The sequence below is a fragment of the Odontesthes bonariensis genome, chromosome 2 (genome assembly GCF_027942865.1).
Source record: "Odontesthes bonariensis isolate fOdoBon6 chromosome 2, fOdoBon6.hap1, whole genome shotgun sequence".
NCBI lineage: Eukaryota > Metazoa > Chordata > Actinopteri > Atheriniformes > Atherinopsidae > Odontesthes > Odontesthes bonariensis.
In genome coordinates, this window is record NC_134507.1 from 20,941,729 (window position 1) to 20,959,894 (window position 18,166).

At 39.3% G+C, this 18,166-nt stretch overlaps 1 protein-coding gene across 1 annotated transcript in view; it reads right to left on the reverse strand.

Moving 5' to 3' along the window:
• Positions 1 to 17,960, reverse strand: part of oprm1 (opioid receptor, mu 1) — a 32,478-nt gene extending 14,518 nt beyond the window's left edge. The window contains exon 1 of the mRNA XM_075478747.1: positions 17,437 to 17,960. Coding sequence (XP_075334862.1) covers positions 17,437 to 17,693 — 257 coding nt within the window. The 5' untranslated portion in view covers positions 17,694 to 17,960. The remainder of the gene's footprint in view (positions 1 to 17,436) is intronic.
• Positions 17,961 to 18,166: the final 206 nt, after the last annotated feature.

Genomic DNA, 18,166 nt, shown 5'->3' on the forward strand with positions numbered 1-18,166 from the left:
TAGAAAATCCTCGCGCGTCGCAAGGTCGCGCACACAACTTTTTTTCTGACTTCGCGCGAGCTCAACCGGAAACAGCTGACCAAGAGAAAGGAAACATGAACACTGCAGAGACCGCGGTGACCGAGAGGGTGCGCCTCTACAAACATCTGTACGACACGTCTATGAAGTTACACTGGGACAACGTTGTCCCAAAGGACAACATTTGACAACGTTTGACAAAGTTCGTCTTGTTGCAAAGGACGAACATTCCACCTTCTCTTCTGTTTTTGCCGCAGCCGCTTAGCTCTGAGATACATATACAGTTCTACACCACAGGTGGCATTGTGTATGCTTTCTTCATATGCTTTTCTTCGTCCGGTTCTTCAGCTTGTTTCCTCAACAGTGACGCCCGCTGGTCTGGAGAGAACTGCAAATGTGACGCATACTCGGCGCAAACTGCGCTTATGAGCTGAAGGAACTGTGAAGGGGCTGGCGCTTTCGATGACGTCATTAATGGTTCTCGAGCCAGAACAGTTGCGCGGTTGCGCCGAGTAAGAATCAGGCTTTACTGTATCTTTAAAGTGCCTTAAAATGACATTTGTTGTGAATTGGCCTTATATAAATAAAACTAAATTAAACTGAACTTGCTCCCCACACAGGTTGAAGCAGGGCAACAGATTGTGTTTGTTTGGATCGTCATTCAAGCCCTGTTTGCCTTCAGAGACCTGCCAGGAGCCTTAGCTGTACCACCAGAAAACTAACTAAGCCCCGAGGCTTCCATCAGTTGATGGAAAATAGTGTTCTTTACAGGGTGGCTGCACTTGAGAGTCAATGTTTGGAAAGATGTTCTGAAATCTGATAATTCAGAATAGACCCACTGTTCCTCCACGCTTAGAGGGGGCAACTCAGGTGGCTCAGGCTCTCCTTTTTTTAAGTGCTTTCATTTTTACTCATTGTTTGGTTTGGTTTAGGCAACAAGACGACTTGTTTAGGTATGAGAGGAAGATAACGGTAACTGTATTACACATTTTGCTGTGAGACTGAGCCGTGTCCTTCCTCAGCTGGATCAACATCCCCACAGTATTCAAAGAATTCTAAAGGATGGCAGATATTTGGGATGTATTTAAAGTAAAAAAAGTTTTTAATCTGGATAATGTATAAATATTAGCAGTCAATGCCATGGCTGAGCTTTTCCACATTGGAACTGCACCAACTGCAGTCTCATTCTAATGCATGGATTCAGGCAGACTGTGTTTTATAAGACTGTGTTTGACTGACCGCAGGGCTTTTGTTCCTGCAGCATTTGCAGGATGTTTTGTCTGTGCATTCACAGCATGTACGTGTTATGTATGTTAGAGAAATTCTGCATCCCTGGTAATGAAAACTGAAATCAATTTGTAGGCTTCGACTTGTGATCATGAGCTAATTTGACCTATGTTAACAAACTTGTTATTTGCTAACCTAATTAGCCTGAAAAGTCAAGTGTGTTTGAGTCGAGGGTGAGCAGATGATTGGGGCTTATTTGCATTTTTACAAATCTGCACACATTAAATCAGGCTAGAATGTGTTTTCATCAAATCCATATTAAGCATGAAAGGGTTTTTGCCATGAGATGCTACCTTAAGTTAAGTAATCTAGCATTTATGCTTATATAATTTGCTTTGACAAGCATATTCTCAAGGGAGCATGTTGTTTGCAGCATGGATTTTATTCAGTAAAACACATTGATCACAGCTGAAGGCATGACCATTAAAAACAGCTCACTATGCTTAAGCTGCAATGATTTGAAATTGAAAATTGACTGAATACATGTAGAGTCAGTGAATGTTTATATGTTCTGTTGGTATATGTTTGGTATAATTTCAAACTACTTTATTCCTGTTTTAAAGAAACGCACACTGGCTGTTGCACATGATTGCGCCAATGATCGCAATGAAGGGCGTTTTAATAACAATTTACGTGTCAGACTGACTCGCAACATGGTGTTACAAAATGGATATTAACTCAGGAAATGACACCATATTACTTCATAAAATTCTAAATTAATTTCTAAGCCAGAGACAATTATTTGATAAGTATCATTCACACAGAGAATCCCCCACAGATGTTTCTCATGTTGGAAATTAACTTGACGACTCACATAAACAGGAGATTACAAACATGGTCTCATTATATGTCAAAAGACAGACTGATGTGAAGTAAAAGAGCTTTATAAAAATAATCCAAAGCAGTGCTTTGGTGAAATATAATCAATGGCCCTCCATCAATCCAAAGACTGTGCTTTTTCATCTTTTACCTGTTTCTTATGTGTCTTCAATGCCTCGGATATGAGGACAGAAATCAATTAGATAAATCTGATATGACACATATTTTTGTCAGGTGTGAAAACAACAGGTGTGATGAGCTATTTCATAAACTTATCACACCTGTTCCCAGTTGAAAGAGAGAGATACAGACGGTCCTCTGAGATTCATTATTCAAACATCGAAACGCTTTGGAAAATATCTAGAAATCCAGCTGTAACTAAAATAGTGTTTATTCCCTAATAAATGATTTTTCATTCAACCCATGAAAGTGGGACTGTATTGACAATGCATTAAAAAAACAGTGATTCTTACATTCTTACATGAACCCAAGACATTTAACGTTTTTTTTGTCTTGTAAACTTAATCTAATTTGTAGTTCGACCTTAGTTTTTCCATTTTAGGCCTGCAACACATCCCAAAACAAATGGGACAGTAAAGCTTTTATTCTCTCACACAACATTTAGAATCTATTCTGTCATTGACGATACAAAGAAATGAAGCATCTTAGGCGTTAATTTGAGTAATTTTCCCAGCAAATGTCAAGTGTGCGACAGGACTGGGTCATTAGGCCATTTTTAGTTTAAAAATTCTTCACACATTCCCTATTAGTAACTGGTAAGGACTGAGGGCAGGCAGTCCATTACCCGCGCATTCATATTTTCATATCTTTATAACGTGTGCAGAATGTAATTTTGTATTGTCTTGTTGAAAATTGCACGGAAGTTCCTGGAAAAGGTGTCGTCTTGAAGGGAGGATAAGTTGCTTTGAATTTAAATTAACCTTTCTGCAACCATGCTGCCATCACAGAAGTGTAGATAAGCTTTGCCAAGATACAACTGAAACAACCTCATACCATCACAGAGCCTGTTTTTTTTTGGTTTTTTTTACAAAGAAAAGATCTTGAATACTAAGCGGTCTGACCACAGAACACATCTGCATGACGGTCCATCCCTGACGCCTCAGAACCCATAGAAATCTCCTCTGAACAAGGTAACATAAGATTTATTTTTGAACAGTAAAGTTTCTAAATAGTATTTGATAATACAATTCTGCATTCTAGTGCTTGATAAGAGTTTTCTACAGTAATATCTTACCCATGTGCTTATATCGGCTAAGTCATGATGCTGCCTGAGGGATTGCAGATCACAGGTGTCCACTTATGCTTGCACCCTTAGCCTTTAATGCACTAAAAGTTGTCAAGATTCCTTGAATAGTTTAATAAAATGATACATTGTTGAGAAAAAGATCTTGATGATCTTTGACGATTTTCTTACATATTTGTTAACAAACTGAAAACCCATCCTTGCTCCTCGAAGACTCATCATCACAGCTTTTGTACCAAATTGCGATCACAATCACCTGTTGACGTCACCTGTTTGAAATAACATCATAATCACTTTCATTTTTATCATCTCATCACTGGCACTAAATTGCTCCTTTTTTTTTAATGCGCTTCAGGCCAGAAATGCAAACATGGATCTTATCTTACCATCTAAATTATGTTGACTAGAAAACATATTAAAATATTTTTCAATGTTTTCTGTAAGCAGTAAAGCAAAAGTCCAAATACATTTTGGGAATCACTCATTTTCTCTTCTGAACTTGTGTTTTTCACACCATCCCAACTTGTTGAATTCAGATTTGTAAAAAGGCTTTTAAACAGATGGCAGAAGAAAATGAAGACTGGTTGTTTTAATAGACACACACGTTCGACACAGTCAATGCAGACATATTGTGAAAAAAATATATTACAATCATGAATTACTCTGGTTTTCACCCTCCTCTGGCTGAACTACTTTTTGATAAATGCCTGCTGTATGGCACATTATTAGAGAGACAATTAGCATAACTTCTTCCCTGGTTTCTTAATGAACTTAATTTCTTGTTGGAATGTATCAACATGATTCACCTTTGCAAAAGATAAACGTGCAAAATGGTCTTAGTGGGCATATTTCATTCCATCAAAAGTTAATGGATTTGGAAAATTGTTTTAGCATTGGATAGCTGGAATTTACACACCCCTGAGCTTTGTCCAAGAACACAACCTAATTACTGCTGACTAATATCCAGGCCTTATTGGTCTCGACAGTAACAGTAGCAGACCTTAAGCAATGTGGGACGGCAGGCAGGCAGAAGAAGTAATAAATTCTGCCCTTGTGGCACGTCTCTACTTCATAAAATTGCTAGACAGCATGGAGCCATTCAGATGATCCTGTATGTTAATCAGTAGGTGTCTCTGTGTGTTTTCTCATGGCAGAATTTGAATTTACCATAGCAACAACTGTGATCAAACAGAGCACAATCTGATGGCTGTAACATTCCTTTTTCTATCATGCTTCTGTGTGGATAAAATAAAATAAGCTCAGATTTACTGTGGCAGCAACAACAGAGGCCATTTATTTCTCCAAGGTCTGAAACTGCATCATGTTTAAGCAGGAAAACATACATGGTTTGTGCCCGTTAAAGGTCTGGGTGCACATTTCAGCATCTTTCTGTGTTTATGCGGTATGTTTCATCTCACTCCCATTAGCTCATGTTGTCTATTGGTTTCACGATCTACCAGTGGATATAACTTGTACTGTTGTATAATTCAAAGAATATTCGTTTATCTTTAGTTCATGCTGCAGTAATGGAACATAAAAGCAATGGCTATTAACATTTGAGTTGGAAAAAAGGATCTCAGACTGAAATTATATTTATATTGTAAAGATTTGAGCAAGATTTCTCAGCTGTTACTGCTAATGCCTTGCTTATTTTCTCAGCTTACTTGGTGTGGTGTGTGCTGAGTTTAAATAATAATCACAGGGTGCTACAAGATGTTAAGGACTTTGTGAAACTGGCAGACAAGCCGCCCTTTAAGTACCAGACTGAGCTTTGATTTTGAGCAAACCTATAGGGACTCCGCAGTCTTGTCATCATACTTCAACAATCGTAAAAAATAAAAACCCACACACTTGTCTTGAAACACTCGAAACAGAAACTGCTTACTTTTTACTGCTTTTGTAACACAGCAACCTAAACATAATTCATCATTAGCCCCTGAAGCTGGGCTCTGTGCTTGTAGTATTGTGTATGATTCATGGGCTGCTGCTGGGTGCAGATAAACCATTAAGTCCTGGTTGCAGAAACAGAGGCTGCTCATGCGAACAGATATCTGTATGCTTCTGGCTCTGACCCATAACATTTTCCACATTGTGAGGAACATGATGAATGAAGGTGCAGGGTGAGACTGAGTGAATGTGGTTCTGTGGTAAAGCAGTGATAGGGTATTGAAATTGTTCGGTTTGTTTCACTATGTTGTGAAAGGATACATTTTTGATCACACTATATGTAAAATTCAATTAAGATATCAATATCAAAGGTACATAAACTATTGTATACAGTATATTAAAAAATAAACTAAAAACTCTAAGTATATGGATTTTTTTTGAAGACATCTTTCAGGCTTTGATTTGCCGTTGTCATTTGACAGACAGGAAAGTGGGGAAAAGGAGCAACAAGATGTGCAGCAGGTCCAAACTGCACTTTGGCCTGTGCCTTAAGGGTTTTCCCTCCTTTTTCTTCCTGATGCCCTCAGCTATTACCAGTTTATTTCAAATTTCAATCTGCCAGGTCATTTAAGCAATCCAGCGACTGCATTTAGCCAAATAACCACAAAAAGAGGAAATACTTGTACAATTCAGGTTGAAATATAACAGAATAATCTTCATCCCGTTTCATCACCTCATCCTGATGATGATATGATATCATGTTAGAGAGCTTAAGAACCTCATTGCTGCTATAAGGGTCAGCAGTCATTGCATCCTTTCGACCTGCCTACTCCTTTGCAGGGTCACGAGAGGGACAGGCAGCCAGTCCATCACATATACAAGTACAAACAGCTATGCTTATTCACATGCACATAATTTCATATTGTGGGAGGAAACTAAAGGCCCTGGAGAAAATCCACAAAAGCATCCAAACTCCAAGTAGAAGGCTCCCTGCTTACAAGCAGATTTAAAGCTGGAACCTTCTAGCTGTGCAGTTATTGTGCCACAAGTTCTCACCAGGGTGAGCAGTTACGTCTTTAATTCAGGTGTTATTGCAACTGCTTGTGGTTCAGTACAATATGACAATCAGAGAAATATCACCCACATCAAGGTGGTACTGACTGTCGTGGAAAACTAAATGCTAGCCATATCGGGCTGTACTGTAATGAAAAAATACCAGAAGTGAACAGCATCCAATCCCTTTCTATTTCTATTTGTACTCTATTTTGCAATCTTTGTGAAAAATAGAGCAGTTATTTGAAAATTTTAAAAATTCTGTGTATTAGCTATATCTTTCTATATGCTGATATGTGAACTATTGATTGGAATTTGGTAAGATGCACAATGATTCACACATACTGAAGTGAATAATGTTACAGGACAAGCTTTAAATGATTATTTCTCCACTCCCAAGGTTGTTGGAAATTTTGTCCTCTGTGAAACTTGAATGTTATTGTATTCTTCGAAATTTGTTTCTAAGGAGGATAATTAAAGTTTAATTTAATGTCACCATATAAACGTAGCAATGGGTACATTATTGAAGAAGTAGTAACTAAGACTTTGGGTTACTTTTGGTGCCATAAAGAGCTTCATAAAAAAAGGCTTTACAATTCTTTTCACTGAGAAACTTGCTCTGAATTTTATTACAGAATATTTTATCTTGATCTGTTCGGTTATAGGTTTATTATTTTCTTTATACATGAGTTAATAGAAAGCTCTGAGAGTAGTGTAGCTTTGAGAAGAAGAAATAAAGCAGGGACGTGGAACTGAAATGGAGACAAACTCCAGCTAATCTATGTGTATTTGTTACATGTCCCACCCAGGAGGACATGTTACGGAAAGTATTGTAAAACAGCAGCTTAAAATCAATCTGTGCCTCTTTTTTTTTTTTTTAGACATTGTCCCTTTTTCATGTTGTAAAATTTTGACAATTACCTCGCTTACATTCAATAAGTATTTGCAGTCATCATGCAAGGGGGCATAAATGGGTTGATTTAGCCATGCAGAAAAAAATGGTAAAACACATCTTTGTTTTAATATACTATAAATAATTCATTTATGTCATAGCAATAATGAAAAAACAGCATTGAACTGGATCGCCATCGCACTATTCAGTGAATCAAATCACTTCAAACTGGAAGTGTTATGTTGGCAAACATTTCTGTTTTTTGTTTGTTTTCTAATGACTGACAGGAGCCACTTACTTCCATTCCCTTCCATCCCTGCGCAGTCATACGGCCACATGTCAAGTCATGTGACATCAAGCCACTTCTCTAGATTATGATCACTGAGAGCCAACAAGGCATACAAAAGCATACTGTAAGCACAACTGTCTGTAAACTAAACAGACCACAAACAGTGTTTATTAATACTGAACTGAAGCATGGGTAGAGCTGTTAATAAGAAAGCTGATATATTTATACTGCGCTACAGTGTGAAAGGAGCTGAGCATTAAATCTTTCAACTCAGCTGTGGCAATGAGCTCTGGCTAATGAAAAACAACAATACGATAAATACAAGCCAACACAATGAATTGAATTGAGTCTCATAAAACAATATATTTATTCTTTCCAATAGAACATGGAAAACACATAATGTTTAAAGTGAAACATTTTACTCTTTCATCTTGAATTTAATGGCAGCATAATATCTGAAAAAGGTTGGAATGGGTGCAACAAAACGCTGGAAGTGCTATTTGATAAAACTGGAGTTGTTTTTCAATGTAAAATTTCAAAGACTTTGAATATTACATCTTCTATAATAAAAAATATCATCAAAGATTCTGAGAATCTGGAGACGTCTCTGTGTGTCAGGGACACAGATGGAAATCTTTTTTGGTTTTTCAGGCTCTCAGGCAGCACCACACTAAAAGCAGGCAGAATTCTGTCAGGGAAATCATTGCATGGGCTCAGAAACATTTTTAAATCATTGTTTGTGGAACATAGTTCACCAATACAGGTCACAGCTCTATCTCATTTAAAATGGACTGCAGCGAAGTGGACAACTGTTCTGTGGTCAGACAAATCAAATTAAAAAGTACATGCCATCCTTTTTAAAAATCAAGGATGGCATGTACTCCGGACAAAAGATGAGGGAGACCGTGCATGTCTGACGGTAGGGGGAAGCATAAGTGCAGATGGAACTGGTAACTTGCACAACTGGAAAGGCAGCATCAATGCTGAAAAGGTATTTCCAGGTTTTAGGGCAACATATATATATATAGATGCCTTTTTCAGGGCAGGTTTTGCATATTCTGGCAAGCCAACAATAAACCTCCTATTGCATCTATTACAACATCATTGTTGTGTAGTTAAACAGTCCGGGTGCTGACTGGCCTGACTGCAGTCCAATCCTTTAATCAATTCAAAACATAAAACAAAGAAGACCCAGAACAGTCGAGCAGCTACAATCATATATCAGACAAGAATGGGACATAATTTTAGAGACTGTTGTTACAAGAAGAGGGGATGCTGCACAGGGGTAAACATGGCCCAACCTTTTTGAGCTGTGTTGCTGTCATCAAATTCAAGAGGAGTTCATATTTTTCATAAAACAGAAAAAAACCTCTGTTTTGCTGTCTCACTTTCGGCAATAGATATTACCCCGATGCTGTATTGGACATAAAAATTCATATTCTACACAGCGTCCCAACTTTTTTCCTGGGCAATCTAATTTAGTTTCTCTCAGAAACTAAAGATCCATCTAATAACATGCTTACTTGTTTGTGTCATGTGTCAGGGTGGATGTATGGGATCCATGAACCCTTTAGAGTGGATTACCAAAATGCTCCAGTTTCTTTGAGTCGTTTCATATGTACAAAGATGATCAAAATGACTGCAGATTTAATCAGGACAAGAGGATAACAGATTATTCTTAATGATGTTAGTGCTACTAAGCTTTATTTGACAATGTGAAATAAAGTAGTTATTTGATGTATAATTAAGTATTTACATAGGAAAAAGGAATTCCTGTGGCACAATAGTGAGAAGCTTGTAATAGATTCTTACAATAGTTGGAAAAAATTCATTTCAACACAAACATGCACAGTCAGATTAACTCTGAGTTTAATTCCATCTGTGTTGTCATAGAAACTACCAATGGGCAATATAATTCTAATTACGATGAAGCCTAATGATTTCCTGAGAATTTTATGTTTGTCAGCAGGACAGAAAGTCAACATTGAATGATTGATAACTTCATCACACTGTGGTGTATTTTAGCAGAACAACCACAGCGAGAGGCACAGAGCCGGAGCTCAGTGAAAGGGGAGCTGAGCACCAGCAGCATGTGCAAAAAGCTTTAGAGATGTGGAGCAAAGATACGAGGGTGGAGGGACTGATAGTTATTTCCTTCGTCGAAAATATTAGGGCAGTATGTAAGGACTATTTACACTGGTGGAATTTGTCTTTGGATCAGAGAGCAAACTGGGCTCCCCCTGTCAAAAAAATAGACAAATAAAAATCCTGTATTCTCATCCTGTTTTAAATTAACGTGTTACTACTACTTTCATTTACTTCTTTACTCTACACCTTAGAGAGCGAAAACAGACGGTTAAATTGAACTGATATAAAGAACAGAGGATTGTGTGTTTGTATAAGGCTTCATTTACTCATGTAAATGATATCTGTATGTGGCTGCGAGGCTCTGTACTCCAGCGGACCTCTGAAATTGACTAAAGAAGCCTGTATTCGGCTTGACAACTCACATTTCCTGAGCTGTCACAGAACAGCAGCTGTGACTCACACACATGCACAAAGCTGGCACATATACAGGGGCCATGAATAATGTTACATCAAGAAGTCAGGGGATGAACAGCCCGGGTTGTCAGACAGAGACGGATGGACAGTGTTGTGACAGATGTGCTGCTGCTGGAGCGGAGGGTTGATGCTCAAACGAACAAAACGATGCCCACTTATAAGAAATCACACTCCCCGCAGCGGCTCTCACTCTCTCTTCTGAATTCTACTTGTTTGAACTTTACAAAATCATTACCATAATATTTCTGACCATATAAAACCTTTATTCAAGAGCTTTTGTTTGTTTTCCTTTTTTTTGTCAGTGTGTTACATTGCTGTCCAGCCAAATTAAGACTGTGTTTCAGACTAAATTATTACATACAGCTGTTGTTTCTGATCTAAGTGCATCAAAACACGCCTCCCGGCAGTACAAGTATTGGAAAGCAGGTGAGAAATAGAGGAAATGAACAACAAGGTAGCTTTTATTGAACAAAGGTACAATTATGCCTTTTTCTATACACAGCCCGGGTTGTATGTAAATTGTTGTCCTGTCATAGTAAAGACACGCTAGGATACACAAACACACCTCTCTGCTTTTCTGCACAGCCACCATGTGATCAGTGACAGAAACATTTCATAAAAACATCTGTCAGCATAGAGAGGTGACAAATCTGAACACTTCTGATTGGCCTGCCGCAATGGGCAAGATCAGAATCCATGAAAACAAAGACAAACTCTGTTGAGGGAAGCAATGAAGCTTCGTGCCCAAGAAACTTGACTGTCAAAATCAAGCTTTGGTGTAAGTTCAATGAGGAGCATCTGCTGCTCCCTCTCATCTGCTTTCATTCTTGCCCTTTGGATTTCTCCTCTGCTATCCTTTTAATCCCTTCTTTCTCATAGAGTCAAACATTCCCCATTAATTACGTCATCACTGCATTGGTCCAGTGGTCTTCCTGTCCACTACCCATGAAGGGTTTTTTCCGTTTAAAAAAAAATTCTATTTCTGTTGTCATTCTCTTTCCAGACTGTGTCTCTCGTAATCCACCGTCTCCCCCTCTCCACCTTCCCCAGTCACCCAATATGGAGCCAAATCAGAAGTCTGTTTTTTCCTAAATCGACCACCAGCAGCTAGACTAAAGGACCTTGAACATCATCCATCAGGTCTCATTCTGCCATACAGCACCACAATAGTCTAATAAAAAAATAAAAAAATTATTCCAATTCTTTGTACACCGCAAAATTTGGTGTCATCTTTTTAATTGGACTCTCCTCTTTAAATTGTAGCGAATAGGGGTCATTTGGAAAATGGAGATGTAACAACAAAAAATATACTGAATACATGCAATTAGGATAATTGTAGCTCATCTGAAAAGTATGATGAGATGTTAGTGTTTTGTTCATTATTAAAGATTTCTAAATTAATATTTTAGGAGATAATTGTCCATTCACATTGAAAACCACAACCTAAACATGCCCAGACCAGAGATGCTACATTTTAAATGAGCAAAACCCCTAAAAAAAACTCCCACATGAAGTTGTCTAGATCACAAAAGCCATATAATCTTAGACACTACATGCACTCAACAACCTTAGAATTGTGTTCTGCTCATGGTTTGACAATATTCATCCACTTAATTGTGAGTCACTTCTGTAATGGTTTTCCAGCTGCGGAAATGAGAAAACCATTTGAGGTCATGTCCAGATCCTCTGTCTGTTGCTTAGGAACACTGCTTTTAATGGGTGGAGGGCCTTTGGCTAAAAGTCTCTTTGCGTCCTTCACCCTTTTCAGCAACAACAACAGTGGAAAGGGTCACAACTGTCAGAGTGCAGCAAAGTTCACAACAAATGAGGGCATTTGTTGACCTTATTGATTTGTTTTGTTTGCTCATCTTTAACACTTTTGAAGAATACTGTCTTCTTGAGGAAAATCACATTTTCTCAAAAATATAGAGATCTGCAGAGGAACAAATCTACAATCCCACGCGTATTTTGAAATGCCAGTCTTTGCGAAGAAGGGCATTTTTAACAATACCTATTGTGTATGAAGAGCAGAACCAGGATGAATGAGTGAGTCAGTTTGTATATGACAGATGGACAAAAGAGCCATGAGCATCCATCAATCATCGATTATGGAAAATCTGTCTGTTCTTCCCTCTTTTTAATTAACCCTCGCTGCTTTTTCCAGCCTCCTTTGTGCGCACAGTTGGAATGACTGTCACACAGTCCTCAAAATAATTACTTTCTTTTATTTTCTCTAAGTCTCCATGGAACAATTTCTTGGCCTCTTTGGTTTCTTCCTGTCTCTCTTTTTTTCAGTTCAACAGAACACGTCCTGCTGAAACAGACTGACAGAGCTCTAATACCCCAGCAGTGTCCGGTGGAGGTTAAGAAGCTCATTACCCAAACACACACAGTCTGATTAGCTCTCTGCACTCTCTCCTCATAACTGTCTCTTTAGCAAGAATTTAGACTCCGTAGTACACTGTTCTTTACAGATACACACATTTAGCGGGAGCAGTGGTCAGAATTCGCACTGTGCTGCTTTTTGTTGGCAGCTTGTAGTGGATGTTAAGGCCCGAATACATTTGTCCTGACTCATTTGTGCCAGATGAGTTTGTCAGTACCCTAAAGCAAACAAGGTAATTGCAGTATAAAATCTGAATAAGTACAGCAATTATCGAGTTGTCCGCTCATCATTGGGCTAGACATTTAGTGTGATGCAGCTGTTAAAAAACTCAGGTCAGAGTAGGTCACAGAAGTTGGCTGTTAAGAGGTAAATTAGGTATATGTGCCACAAAGAAACCTAGTGGAATACAGCTCACCCACACACAATAAAATGTTATTGTGTGTGGGTGACAGGTTCAAGACGGCTGGTGGAACAGACTTCTCCAGTCAGTTTTCCCTCTCTTCTGCACACAAGAGCAGGACTCACATCTATTAGACACAGCAATGTTTGATAGTTGACATGATCATCCAAAGCAATCAGGAGCAATTCACACTCAACAAAGAGAGAATCTTAAATTAAGTCAACAATCCTGAGGATTTTATTCTAATGCTATGCCAACTCAGAGATAATTTGCATTAAATAGAAGGAAGTCATTCTCTTTCATCCCATGTCATCCACGTTTTTCAATATTTCAATAATTTAGGTGAAGTAATTCAACAGCCCTAGATCCTTTATTCTGGTTGAAGTGTTGCTGTTTGAAAAAAAGAGGTTCACATTTTTCAAGTTTGTCTTTAAACTGAAAACTGAACGCCCACTGATGGCTGTAATTAATCTACTTGTCCATACTTCATTAAATCCCTTACTTAAAAAACCTTGTACAACGAGGAACAAATCTCTCACTCCTTCTTTGGTTCATGCAGTATGAGTATGCAAATTGAGACTCTACTTCTGCAATAAACAACAGACTCGTCGTTTGTACAAACTGTTGCTTTGACTCCCTATTGCATCTCCCTATTGTAATGCAAGCTTGGTAACCTCGAGAATGAAGCTCTCTAACATTTGATCTTCTCCAGGTGGTTTTGATGCATACATCAAACCAAACACAGAGTGAGAACTTGAAGTTATCCGAAAGTAAACTAAACAAAATGAAAAATAGATGATGCCAGATGTGACTCGAATGCGTGCCTCTGTCTATTATGAAAGCTTACATAGAATGTTGCTCTTTTTAAGAATGGGAATACTCCTATATGTTATTTCAGCAACATATATGGCTCATTCATATAATTCCTCTGTTTGGCCATAACAGACTCCTGTTGAAGACAAGAGGAGAAATCGGACAAGGTGAACTTGTGTTGAAAAAGACATACTCTTTCCAACTGAAATGGCTCACACAGTATATGTGTCTAAGATATTGTATGGAAAGAAATTCCATGTGTTGTACATGTGCTGGCCTTAGTGAGACCAAACATTTGCAAGGAAAATTTTTTGCAGATTTTAAAGCACAACAACAGCAAGAAAGGTTGACTGTGCAGGAACAGATGCACTAACAGAATTGCAGTGTGTCTGCCAGTACCATTTCGAAGCCAGGAATTCAACAGTCTTTCTGCAGAAGAGGTTGCAAAACAATATATAATTCAATGCAGTGTTTCACACTGAATATTTACCAAAGCATTTATCAACATCCCTTTTAAGATAGAAAAACAATTATTGTGTACAATGCTGATTTAGGTGGTCCTCCAAAAGGGGGACCGATGTACTGCTTTGTGATCTGGTGCGGGAACAATCATCTCACCTTGAATGTGAACAAGACAAAGATGGCCATTGTGGATTTTAGGAGTTGTGGTAAACTACCGATACCTGGTTTACCTGGACAACAACTGCAAATGCAACACAGAAGCTGTCTACAAGAAAGGACAGAGCACACTCCGCTTCCAGTTTACATCTTTCAACATATGCAGCAAGATGTTGCACATCCTCCAATACTCTGTGGTGACGTCACCTGTTGGGGCAGCGGCATCCGAGCCAGTGACTCACAAGAACTGAACAAACGGTGTTGGGAACTGTTCTGTAGTCCCTAGGGGATTGTGGAAAGAGTGTTGCACAAGCTGCTAAACAAAGTGGACAACACACCCTCAGCACAACATAGTGATTGACCTGTCCAGACTGAAAGCTTCATTCAAAACAGACCTCTAAAACCTGATGCTTGTCTGGAAACCATAATTTCTCAGCTTTTTACTTCTCAGCCTCTGAAAAAACTACAAACATGAAATAAAAACTCTTTCAGAGGTTCAATTTTCAGTTTTGACTGTAAATGAATGACTTTCCCCCGATGTTAATCCATGTTGTTTAAATCAAAACACCCAAAGTGTCTTGACAATGATGATGCAACATGTCGCTCTTGGCTTGAAAGGTAAAACTTGGCATATGTCACTCAAGGTCATAATGGTTTAAATAATGAGAAACTTTAGTCAGAGGCTTCTTTCGCTCCACTGCAATTAAAATAGCATAGAAGGTCATTCCTATCCACCTCCGTCACATTTTACAAATACTTAATGCAAAAGAAAGGGACTCCTTGAAGATGAGTACACGATCAATATACCTCTATATTTATTTTTACTTAGCAATAGATTTTTTCCCCACTTACTCAGCAGGAATTTAATTTCCCTTTGTGGTTAATAAAGTGCCCCATCTAATCAGATAAGATTTGCAGGCGGGAACACCAGAGCTGTGCGTGGCATCTTTCTGGCATCTTTTCTTGATCAATTAGTCCTCTAAGAGCAAAGGGCTTTTGCAAATCAGTACAAGTTAGTTCTGGGAGTTTGCTTTTGTCCTATGATGAAACCTGATTATCCTGATGGAAGTGGTATCTTTCAGGATGAAAGCAATGACAAGTGCTTGATATGTCACAAAAAGCCTTAAGCTGTTGAGACTGCAGCTGAGCATTAACCTGGCTGACATGAAACTGCAAGTTGGTTATCTGAAACTCAGTATGATAACCCTCTATGCAGCAGGAGGTAAAAGAAATCCATCAGCGTGGATCTCTGGCATAAGACTCAGGAATCAGATTTTGTTCACTATTGTAATAACTTTATATTTACTTTGGAAGGGTTTCAAACTCTCAAATGGAAAGAACAAATGTTACACTCTCACAGAGTCATAGAAATATCACCTTACGTGCTAAAAGCAACAATTATATAAAATGGGTTTTGTTTGTCTGGCGAAATGCATCAACATGAGTTTAGGTCAGCAGGTATGGTTGTAAACAAGTTTCAGTAATGTGACCATCTAACTACAGCTGCACATCTCGCTGGATGGGATGTGGAGGCAAGGCTTTGGGAAGGTGGTGGACTCATTTTCTAGTCATCAAGCTCAAAACACCTCCCAGTGTTTCCATAGCAACACAGGCAATCTGCACTGGCACAATATTCCTTATGGAACCCAGTGCTTTCTGTTCAACCACAATTGATTTTTCAAATTGAGCGTGCAGCTCTCTGGTCGTGTCTGTTTGCTCACTGGAAGTTTGCGGATGTTTGCAGAGTTTTGCAGCGAGCAAATGGACAGAGAGATAAAGGGTGAGAGAGAGATGCTTTATGGCTTTGAGGTTGTCATTACTCAGTCTGCAAGTGAAAAAAAAAACATCTCTCATCCTTCACTGTATCCATTTAATCTGCCTAAACTGCATTCAAGACCCTCATTGTAAAATTTTGACAGAGAGTTCAGGACAACAAGTGATTATCCATCCACTTTGTCATTACTTAAATACCAGTTCATGCCCAATTTGACAAGAAAAAGAAGAGGGGCAGGCAAAAACAGAAAAACAAAGACTGATAAATGCCAATGACCCTGTTGGATTGCCTTTTAATCCTTTACCTTCCTCACAATTCCCTCAAAGTCTCGTTAGCTCAACAAGTTGCAGAAAACCAGTAAAACCTTTCTTGGTAACACATGCAGACTTATAGATGTATGTGTGTACTGCACTGCAAATCCTCCTCTGGGCCACTCCTCACTAACTCCATCAGACCAGTGAAGTGGATAATTGCTATTTGGACACATGAAAGCGAGCCCCCTCTCCTCACCCTTCACTTTCTCATTGGTCACCATCAATCTTTCTACCCTCAGCCCTTCACTCATTCCCAGCTCTTCTCCAGGTGCACTTTTCTTAATTTTCCTGCTGGGTGCTGCCTTTTTCTACCTGAAAGAGCCTCATCTGGAGTCAAAAATGTCATGTTGTCATATCAAATATGAGACCTGCTGCACTGTTAAGTCATCACACATGGAAAGATGATTTGTTTTTTAATACAAGTGTGCTTTAATTTAATACACAGTGTATTCTGATTCTGATGAATGCCAACTGGTCCTGAAATCAGAGGTGTGGCCCATTCTGAACTAAGAACCTGTGGCCTTTAAGGTTCACCATTTCTCACAATCCATAATGTATTATTATTATTACCCTAAAGAGAGTAAAAGCCAATCCTGTGATGGAAAAATGTTTTTAATATTAACTTAAGGCATGTCAGTAAAGCAAACAGATTATACATGAAGGTGGCCTGGATGTCAGAAGATGATGTGGCACATGAAGCGATATGAATTCATACGGTTAAAAAGTGTGTGTAGTAGGCTATTTGTGCTTCAGCTTTTCGCTCTCTTCTGACCTCTCGTCCTGCTCGACTTCAGCGCTCTGCAGCAGTTTGCTGCGAGGTGAGATATATTTTACGCACGGACGGCAGCAGCTCGCACAGCAGCGCATGGTTTGTTTGCCACACACACACACACACACACACACACACACACACACACACACACACACACTGTGTCCAACAGACCAAATGCAGCAACAGGCTACATGGGTTGGTTTAAAACGTTTAAAATGCATAAAATATGAGCAAAAGAAATGGCTGAGAACTTAAATCTGCTCATTTAAGAGTTATTTTCTGTTTTACCTGACAATGATGAACATGATCAGCACGTTTCCCACCAGCCCCACCATGCACACGATGGAGTAGAGAGCGGTGATGACAATCGCAATTATAACCGGGTTGGCTTCGTCCTCCAGGCTGCCGGTCAGTCTGCGGTCATCGCCGCATCGCGCGCCAGCGAAGCTCGTGTTGTCGGTGAAGTTCGGACAGAAGCTGCTGTTGTAGAACAAGGGGAGCTGGCCCCGGTGATCTGCGTCCGAACTGTTGCCGGCGCTCTCCATGGTCCTCGCTCGGTATGTGCGCCTTTTCCACACCGCCTCAGGTGCAAGTCGACTCGGTCCCTGGGTTTGTGTGTCGTTTGCTCGGAGAAGCGCTGCGTTTCAGGCACGGGACAAACCGCCGGTGACGTTAAATCTCGGCGTGTTGAAGAATGTGTCGTGGCGTTGTTCGGGTAATAAGTTTACTGGCAACCCTCGTGCGGCACAGTGAGCCCGCGCGGGACATAGGCGACAGTGTAAAAATGAATTGGTTAATTTGCTCCCTTTCTTCCTTCCTTCCTCAGTCAAGTCCAGCCTTCCCACTCCCCCCCTTTCTATTCTTCATTTCTCCTCTTTCTTACAGCGCAGCTACTCCTTTATTCTTTTTGTCCTTCTTGTATTTCAGCTTCTCTGTCCTCCTTGTATCTACACTTCAATTCTCTTTTTTGGTCATCTTTGTTTCGCTCATTTTTCTCTGCCCAGTCTCATATCGTTTT